The sequence below is a fragment of the Pectinophora gossypiella genome, chromosome 18 (genome assembly GCF_024362695.1).
Source record: "Pectinophora gossypiella chromosome 18, ilPecGoss1.1, whole genome shotgun sequence".
In the NCBI taxonomy this organism is placed as follows: Eukaryota; Metazoa; Arthropoda; class Insecta; order Lepidoptera; family Gelechiidae; genus Pectinophora; species Pectinophora gossypiella.
In genome coordinates this window covers 9,505,893-9,516,419 of record NC_065421.1, presented here as the reverse complement: position 1 = coordinate 9,516,419, position 10,527 = coordinate 9,505,893, and the positions used below count along the sequence as shown (strand labels likewise).

The 10,527-nt window shown below is 39.0% G+C and overlaps 1 protein-coding gene across 1 annotated transcript; it reads right to left on the bottom strand.

The window, feature by feature from the left end:
• Positions 1-4,528: 4,528 nt before the first annotated feature.
• LOC126375138 (silk gland factor 1) lies at positions 4,529-9,707 on the bottom strand. The gene has a single exon (XM_050021989.1). It carries the CDS (start codon positions 9,670-9,672, stop codon positions 8,635-8,637), a length of 1,038 nt encoding a protein of 345 aa, XP_049877946.1. The 5' UTR covers positions 9,673-9,707; the 3' UTR covers positions 4,529-8,634.
• Between the last annotated feature and the right edge of the window lie 820 nt (positions 9,708-10,527).

Genomic DNA, 10,527 nt, shown 5'->3' with positions numbered 1-10,527 from the left:
ACACAGACATAGATAACTTTCGTAATCTGGCGACCCGTACCACAAGAGCCGCAACGCTCGCAAGTTACCATAGTAGCTAGCAGCCACATTTGGTACTGAAATCCTAGAAATAATCCATGTTTATTGTTTTCACCTCATAATTGAAATTGATGCGATACTAACATAGTTTAATTTTTAATTTTTTTATTGTAACGCTGCACCATGCACTGAATTAAGATTTTTCATCATTAAATCTAAAACCTCTGAACAGATACTATGTTTTATCTGTCTCCCCATTTCAGCAGACAGGTTGAGGTCAATCATTGATCTCACAATCATAACATGAGAAAAGCTGAGACTTCTTCGTGTAACCAACATTAAAACCCAATTTCATCGAAATCAGTGAATTCAAAAACATTTTCAAGTGTACGAATGCCTTTTTTATCATTCACTTGACGATCTTGACGTGTATATATAAGGTCACAGACCACAAGGTTTCACGGCTGAACATGAGTAGTGATTAGTGATGGGCAGGGAAAGAAAAAATTGGGTGGGAAAGAAAAAATATCGGGAAAATATGGGAAAATAAAATAAACACCCGAAAAATTCCCGAATCATGGGAAAATATTTTTTATTTAATTATTTTTAATCTTATTATTATTTGTATGTCGTTTCCATGTCTCGGGTCGGGTCTGTCATGGAGTCCCGGACTTTTGGCAGGCGTGCGTGGGGCCGAAGCCAACACGTAGAGGCCCCTTAAGACAATTTACTCTAAATGAGTTGTGACACCAACCGGCGATTATCCCTGTATGCACTATGGGAGTGCACCCAAAGACAATCCCTGGTTCGTGTAGGACTATTGCAGATTATGGGAACAAAAGGAACTGGGCTATTGGGTTGGGGGTTAGTGAACCGGGATACTGGGGCTATGGGGGACTATGGCGCCTGCTCGACTAATGTTAATAACAGAGATACATTGGGCAGGCGGTGACTCGTCACTCACTGGTTGGGCCACCTATCTAGCCGACGCGACTGGACGGCAAGGCAGCAACATGGTTGTGAGCATCTCAGGGTGTCAAGAGGTGTACACCGCTTTCTGCGAGGCGGTTTACCCGCCTTACCAACTCGCGACTTATGCATCTTTCACTTCCACCCTGCGAGCGTATAGCTCTAACGCCCCACTCTGGCTGGCCAATGAAGTCAAGCCAGAGGTGAGAGTCCTGCGGCCCCCGCTAAGGTCCACTCCGGCCAGCCAGTACTGTCACCATCTTTGTTGCTCTTCTTTGGACTCTCTCTAGTAGTGCAATGTTCTTCCGATAGTAAAGTCTCCATATTTGAAACCCATGTTCTAACAGCGGTTTGACGTAAGTAAGTTTTGTAAAGCCTAAGAAACAATTCCGTATCTATATGATAAAAAGCTTTTCTAATTATGTATAAGAGGGAGTTATCCTTCTTAGTGATTCCAATAATGTGTTCGTCCCACTTTAGATTATGTGTTATCGTTATGCCAAGGTCATTTTGTTTTTTAACACACTCGAGAGGTTTTGAGTCAATGGTGTAACTCAACGTGGGGTGGTTGCTGCCAACATGCAACACAGTGCATTTGTCTACGTTTAATGTGATTAGCCAATCTCGGGTCCAAGCAATTACTCTATCAAGATCATCTTGGATTAATTATGGCTAATAAGTGGATTCCCCGTTATTTTCGTGTCATCTGCAAAGAGTGATATATCAGACATGATACCATGTTTAAGATCTGTAAGGTAGATACTGAATAAAATAGGTCCTAACACCGATCCCTGCGGCACACCGCTGAGGACTTTTCTGGGAACAGAGTATGATTCTCCGATGCGCACAGAGAATGTGCGATTTGACAGGAAGTCTTCAATCCACTTCACGACATTGCCTCTGATTCCAAAGGGCTCTAATTTAGCAATCAATGGTGTGACAGGAACTCGATCAAAAGCTTTTTCATAGTCCAAGTAAATAATATCTGTAGGTATTCGTGCCTCCCAATTTCTTGCACAAAACCATGTTGCTCCTCGATGATGACATTCTCTCGTGTCAAAAGCATCCTATATATCCTATAATATGTAGATATCTTTGCATGGAATTATTAAAATCGAACATTCCATTCAAAATATATTACAAAGGAAATTTGAAAGTGCCGGTCAGAGAAAAAAAAATGTGTCAAACCTTTCGAGTAGATTGTTCTGAACATTTTTTACTATGACACCAGACGTGTATGACCATTAGTTTGGCTTTAATTGGATTTTAAAAATCTCGACTTGTCATACATTTTGTAAAAAATAATATTATGTCCGTTGGGAAAAAGAGGTATACAGGCGTATTACAAAGGACCGTTAGAACATTTATTAGTATGGCGCCAAACTTCTATGACCATTATTTGGACTTTCAGTTTTGGTTAATATGTTAAAATGCCAGCCACCGAAAAAAATACGTTGAATCTGTCTAATAGTTGCTTCTCAATATTTTTTAATAACACCAAACATCTATGACCATTATTTTGACTTTTATTGGAATTTACGTTTTAGTTTAAATATGAAAAATGCCGACCAGCAAAAATATCATGTTGAGAGTATCGAGTAGATGTCTGTTAACATTTTTTTCTATAGCGCCAAACTTGTATGACCATTAGTTTGGCTTATAGTGTATTTTAAAAATCTTGATTTCTTATTTATTTTGTATGAAAATAAAGTGCTTTGGGTAAAAAATGCGGTACGGCGGATTACAAAGGACCTTTAGAACATTTAATAATCTGGCGCAAAACATTTTTGACCGTTATCTTGACTTTTTATTCGTCTCTCTTTCCGTTTTGGTTCAAATGGGAAAATGTCAGCCAGCGAAACAAAATAAGTCAAATCTTTTGGTAAACGACTTGAACGACGTATTTTTACTATACTACCAAATGTCGACTTTGGCTTTTATTGGACTTTTTAATAAAACTTTTTTTTTATACATTTTAACAATGACAACAAGCAGAGCTTTCCCAATGACTAGTTATTAGTCAGATAAATACTTTGTGTTTTTGTTTTGTGTGTTGTTAGGTGAACTTCTATATTAATACTATCTGATTTTAGATATGACGTTGGCTGTAGTTTTTGCATTCGACTCAACGTTACGGCCATCTAGTGACGAAACTCGTATATTGGCATGACGTCTGAAGTATCTGTTAGGGAAAACAGGAGTCGGGTAGTTGTACTTTGCAAGTATGCCTATCACAATGTCCTGGTGCTACTCGGCCGATAACATAGTAGGTACCTCTATCACCCCACTGTTTATTCCTTGTATACACTTTTCTTTAAAAAAAAGTAGTATCTTAAGCGTGTATCACCATCAGGTAAGGTAGTGGTCAAACGCAAACCTATTTTTCAAAAGACGACCACCATATTACGCCTTTAGCAAGATAGTTCCATTATCACTAGATAAAACTTTTTTTTATTTTTGGAAAATCGAATTAAGTTCAAAATATTGGTCATAGTCGTTTAATGCCATAGTAATAAACATTCTGACGATCCTTTAAATGACGCGCCTGTTATATTTTATTTTTATACAAAATGAATCAAAAAACAAGTTTTTTTTTTAATCCAACAAAAGCCAAACTAATTAATGGTCATATACGTTTTTGTCATAGTGAATAATGTTTACAGGTATCTTTTCGATAGCTTTGACTTGTGTTTTTTGCTGACCGGCACTTTTCACACAGAAACTATAACGTAAAGTCCAACAAAAGTCAAAATAATGGTCATAGACGTTTGGTGCCCTAATAATAAATGGTCAAATGGATAAGTTCTAACGGGATATACAAATATTGTTTCATGGCCGGCACTTCACATTTTCACCAAAAATGTATGAAAATTCAGTTTTTTTTTAATTCGAATAAAACCGAAAATATTGACCCTACAGCTTTGGTGCCATAGTAATAAATGCTCAAACGGATAAGTTCTAAGGATATATACCATTATTGTTACTTGGCCGGCACTTTACATTTTCACCAAAAATGTATGAAAAATACAGTTTTTTAAAATCGAATAAAAGCGAAGATATTGACCCTACAGCTTTGGTGCCATAGTAATAAATGCACATATGGATAAGATCAAACGGAATATAGCAAAATTATTTTTTGGCCGGCAATTTGACTTCTGGGCCGAAATCCGATGATCTCCTTTAAGTTTTTTAAGAGTTCATACGACACTACGACAGAAGATAAATTGGGCATAAGTAGGCATACATTATATTTAAATGGTCTTTGTTGGAAATCCTTACTTTTAATACAAATATATGCGATAAAAAATATTTTCCCTTGAAATGGGAATTTTTCGGGTTTTTTCCCTCAGAATTGGGAAAATTCCCAAAACGCGGGAATTTTCCGGGTAAGAACCCAACACTAGTAGTGATTCAAGGTGACATGATGGCCGTTTACTTGAACAACACGTTTAGTTGCGGAAAAAGTTATTATAAGACATGGAGAAATGTTTTATTTTTCGCTGTGTTGTGTTTATTTTATAATAATTGGGATACAAGATAGAAAAAAAAGCATTGGAAAATACTATATGTCTGATCAAATGTCAAAAACATTTATTTTCTAGAAAAGGTTATGTAAAACTAGATAGATTCTGAATGTGAAATTATTTGCTTCGAATGTTGTTTCTCTGTTTCAGTCGAGATTTAGTTATTAAATATAGAAATAATGTAATTACTTATAAAATAAGTGTGTTAATAAAAGCTCTCTATTTCAGAGAAACTCAACCTAGTTCTTATTTCACAATAATACTTTATTGTGTCTTTAAGAAGACATTATACATCTCATGATGAACTAAGTAAACGCGTTTCACACGAGCTTTGTTAGACCAACGCGTTAGGTGATAGACATAAACGCCTTCTATAGTATATTCAATATTCTTTATTTAGTAGACTGATATTTTTGTCTTGAAATTTCAATACTTACTAATTGTGTTTCCAAGTGATCTTTTGAAATTCGTTGCTTTGTCTACTCCAATGTTACATATACACGTTTTTATATACGTAATAATATTGCTTGTTTAATGGACGTAATCATATTTATTTTCAAAGTGACGTAATAAGTGCTTAGTGTATGATCCCTTTACCAATTGCTAGAGTAAATATTTTTCTAACATTTTGTGATCAAAACAATGACCCAAGGTCCATATAAAACACTATATTTGCCAGTCACATATTTACATATTTAGTCGACAATTGGAATTTGGTTCGATATTTTTACTTTTTTTGCAATTGGTAAATCAAACAAGTGTGACAAAAATTAACAAATTTATGAAAAATAGTCTAATACGTTTGCCAAACGTTTGTAAAATGCTAAATTGACACTTGCATATAAATATATATTCGATTGAAATGTGCAGAAGCTTAGATAGGTACCTATCTTACACCAAACACCATTATTTAGTTAATGTAAAAGATACTACTTTGTTAGTTATAAACATTAGTGTACTTTAGGCCGAAATAATAGAGGTACACTTTTCTAAATAATAATATATACGTATAAACAAACCATTATGACAAAAATTATGCGCAAAGTTTTTAAACATTATTTTTTGTACATCTTAAATCGATGGTTGAATTTTATAGGCCAAAGTTTTATATAAATGTCTATAACTAGCAATGCAGATTCATATTTACCTTAAATCTATATATACAAAACTTAAATCGAATGCGATGGTCGATGACATAATAATTCCTTTTCCTATCTAAATAATAATAATCTTTATACATTTTGTTACAACATTGCACGATCGACGGTCCACGATATGTAGCCGCTCTACGAGTCACTCGTATCACAACACTTAAATGGAGTATGCATTTTGAGACAAATACTCAAATTTCAATATACACTTCTCATTCTCATCAAAAAACCGAAACACCTCGTAATAAACTTACGTCTTTCATAAAAATTTGAAAATAAGTTTTAGGAAAAAGCAAATGTCACTTTACAGTGTATTACAATGTTTTTAATTCATAATATTGATGTTCGAAATTCAAAATTTAATGATACTCATGTTTCGGAAGTGTTAATATTTTGTGATGAGAATATTATATAAAATGACAAACTGATTAATTTACTACCACGTCAGCGCACAATCCAAACCGCGAGACTTTAAAGTTGAAATTTTGTTCTAGTCAATGTACCTAGATATATGGACTTTTTGAAAATTCAAACCCTAATAGGATGAGAAAGGTTCCACGCGGACGAAGTTATGGGGCGGCTAGTGTATAGTGTACATAATTAGGGGATTTAGTCACTACACCCTAAGTACACTAAACAGGTTGAAAATTTAGCCTAGAGGGACAATCTAAGTTTATTTTAAGTTATACCTATAATTTTCTTATTCACCGAAAAGGAAATAGAGGGGTAATCAAAAGGCATAAAATTTATGGAACACACGTTAATTTTAGCTCGAAATTTAAAAAATCCTTCTAAAATGTTACATTAGCCAATAACCCGACAGAATTAAGTTGACAGCTCACGTCAATCGAGTTGCATATAAGCGTGATGCCTATTTTATGCGCCCGAGTTATTCATTCATTTTAAAATTAACAGTTGTATATCATCTGTCCCTTTCCTTTTCGGCGGATAAGAAAATGTCAAGTATACTTAAAATAAAATTTGGATGTGTCTGCAGGAATCGGGGCCAATATGTTGTATGAGTAACGGAATTTTATAAGGAAAACGCGTTTTAATTTTTTCAAGAAGAGGTTAGTCCTAAAATATGTAGATGACTAGAATGGTATACCCGAAAGGTGCAAGGTCTATCCGATGCCTGAATAACACAGGTAACTTGATTTACGTTTAAACTTATGCTTTTAAATTTTAGTTTTGTTGGGCTCAGCTGAAAATCAGTATTGTGTATCACAACATTTTGCTGAGCTGATGTTCAGTTTTTTAGATAAGTATAAGTTTTAACGTAATTATTTTCAATCCTCTATACCTTGTTTCTTTCACTGATTTGATAAAAAAATGGGAGTCTGATTATTACTATCAAAATACATTAATTCGATTACGCACACTAAAACCGGCAGTCCAATCTGTATTTAATTGGGTATCACTTTATTTGAACGCAATAAAGAATCTCCAAGATTATTCGCAATAACTCTGATGGTATAAGTATAACGCAAAATTGACTAAAATGAAATCGTTTTTAAAAAATCATACACTGTTTGAAAGAATACATGTATACAAAAGAGAGAAATAGTGAAAAAAAAAGTATATTATGTCCTTTAAATTACTTTAAAACTAACTTCTGTCAAACTGTAATGTAATCAAAAAAATACAAATAAAGTCTAGATATCCGTATATCTAATGAAAAAACACTAAAATTACAAAAAATTAAGGTCTCAATTTCAATATATCATAACTTCAATATATATTATTACAAAATTATAACGTTGTTTGTGTCAGATTATGCAACTTATTGTAGTTTTGAAACACTCGTAAAAATAGCACTTTGTTAATGACGACCAAATGTGAATTTCACACGAATCTAAGGACGCTACTACGGAAAAGGCAAAAGTAGGTAGGTACGTATGTATATAAAACACATCACTTTTATTTTTAAGTCAAACATAATATTTTAATTTAAATATTTTTAGCAACAAAAGTGAGGTTCACGTCAATGTCTCTACACTTTTCTAAAGCCACAAAGTAAGATTTAAGAAAACGGAAATGCGATAAACGAACAATAGTTAAAAGGGTTACCTACTAATGCTCTCATTTAGTCTTCCGGTAAAAAAATAACAAAAGTAGATTATTTCGACACATTTGACTTCTAAGTCGAAAGAAAATGATCAAATATATATTTTTTCATTCGCTCAACGGATATTTAGTATGTTTTTATCACAGAATAAATTTTACCCTCATAAAAAATGTTGTTTCATAAAAAACACAGTCCTTGAATGTTATTAAACGGCACATTTCTTAAAGACATGGGGACCAGGAAGGTTTGTTGACATTTCCCATACAAAAGACTTCAACGGGCGCTGGGTAAATAAATAATTTATCTGAATGTTGATAAAACGTCGATACGCGATAGCGGACCGCTATCTTATTGATCGATTTGTTCAGATTAGCGACAACGGATTTTGTTTGGGCGGGAAAAGCACTGTTGTGGTTTAATTTTGAGTAGTAACGGAATGAGTATTATTTTTTGGTTATTCGTATAGTTAGCGGTGTTGTGGCTTATTCCAATAAGAGTTGTGATACGAGGCCGCGCAGAGCAGCCGTGAAGGACACTTCCGCAGAGTCCCACATTTAGGCCTACGTCGCGCCGCCGCCGCGCGACACTACTCTACCTAACGCACACAAGACGGACTCCTCCAAACAGTAGCCGATATTTACACATAAACAATGTACAGAACGTCCCCGGGGGGCGAGAATATCACCAGAACACAGAATCACGCTCACTAGGAGTCCAATATCAATAAGTTAAGATGAGATTGTAGTAATTATCCGTGGTTCGCGCACTTACGTGTAGTAGGCGGCTGGGCGCCGGGCGCTGGGCGCAGGGCGGCTGGGCGCAGGGCGGCTGGGCGCGGCGGCTAGGGCGGCGCGTGGTCGGGCGGCAGCCAGCCACGCCGCGCAGCCTACGCCAGCGGGTACTGTCACAAGGGCGGTTGCGCGTGCGCGTGCGCGTGATGGTGGTACAGTGGCGACTGGTAGTAATTGTCGGGCGTGTGGCCGTACCCGTAGTTGACGTCGTACATTTTGAGGTCGGTCTTGGAGTCGGCGGCGGGCAGCAGGCGCGTGATGCTGAAGGGGTGCGGCGCGGGCGCGTACCCTGCCGGTTCCTGCTTCAGCTGCGCATAGTGTTCCAGCGCGAGCGGCGCGTGTTCGGGCAGGCACAGCTCGGGCGCCGCGTGCAGCTGCGCCAGTAGCTCGTCGCGCATCTCCTTGTCTTCGCCGCCGCCACCCGCGCCCGGCTTGTCGTGGCCCTCGCCGCGTTTCTCGTGCCCGTGCCCATGCCCGTGCGCAGCCTTCTGCGCTTGCCGCATTGATTCCTTCTTCTCGTCCTTGAACCGCTTCTGCCGCCGCAGGAAGCATCCGTTCTCGAACATGTTCCCGCTGTCTGGGTGCAGCGTCCAGAACGAGCCCTTGCCGGGCTTGTCGGGCGTGCGCGGCACCTTCACGAAGCAGTCGTTGAACGACAGCGAGTGCCGGATCGAATTCTGCCAACGCTGCTGGTTCTGTCGGTAGAACGGGAACAGGTCCATGATGAACTGGTAGATCTCGGAGAGCGTCAGCATGCGCGACGGATTGTTCTGGATGGCCATCGTGATGAGCGAGATGTAGGAGTAGGGCGGCTTGGCGTGCGTGTAGGAGCGGCGGTAAGTCTTGTCGTTGCGCGCGCGCTGCAGTGCGGAGGTGGGCGAGGCGGCCTCCTGCTCGCGCGGCAGGGCGCCGTACGGCACGGCGCCGCCGCCGCCCATGCACGACGCCATGGAGCTGGGCGGCGAGTAGCCCACGCCAGGGGAGCCCATGCACGAGCCGCCTGCCACCATGTTGTTGGAGTATAGGTTGGGGTAGGGCTGCGCTGGCATGCAGCCCATGCCATTGACGTAGGGCGGCGCGAGCCCCGGCGACAGGGACGACAGCGAGGCGGACGTGGGCACGTCGCCGTACGAGAGCTTCTGCGAGAGCATGGCTAGCGCATCATCCGCGCGTGCAGGCCGGCCGGGGCAAACACGAGCACTGATTGAAAGAGTAAATAGAGTCCGCGGCCCGGCCGCCCCTCCAGCGCAGGGCGGGCTCACGCCGGCCCCGCCCCCTCACCGGCGCGCGCATCTCCCCGTCCCCCGTGCCCCTCGCCTCCGCTGCCCCCGCCCCGCCCCGCCCCTCCCGCGGCCCGCGCCACAGATAATAATACCGCGGCTCGTAACTACAAAAACATGGAATAATCATAAGTGCGTTAGCAGGAATGTGTACTTGTGTGGAGCGATGGAATCCATCCCATTACGGTTCTGTACGAGAAGTATCGAATTACGTGATTCAAATAAGCTTTTTAGGTCGATCCGATACAAGTGACATAAGATATGATCATAAAGTGGTTCTATTATTATAAATGTCTTATATAGACCATCTTGATATACTTGCGTGTAAGTTTAGGTATGAAATCAGGTGTGCTAATTGTAATAAATGAGTAGAATTTATGATGCATATGACAAAAGGTAAGGTCTAACTTCATGCGCGTCGTCTTTCAACTTTTTTGTCTACTTAAACATAAATATGTAAAGAATATATTCAAAAACTTCTTTAAACTTTTAGAAATTATACTTACGCTTTATTATATACGTATATTGTAAAATTATAAATAGTTACCAATAATTTGCAGTATCGTAGACGTCGAGCTACGCGCTACGGTTCCGACGGCCGATAACAGATAAAGTGCCGACAAGTGTGATAAAGTATTTATCACATTTCAATTGTACTTTATTGAAGCTTTTTAAATAATACAAAATATTTAACGTGCTATTTGGAAATAACTTGAACAAAGCTGT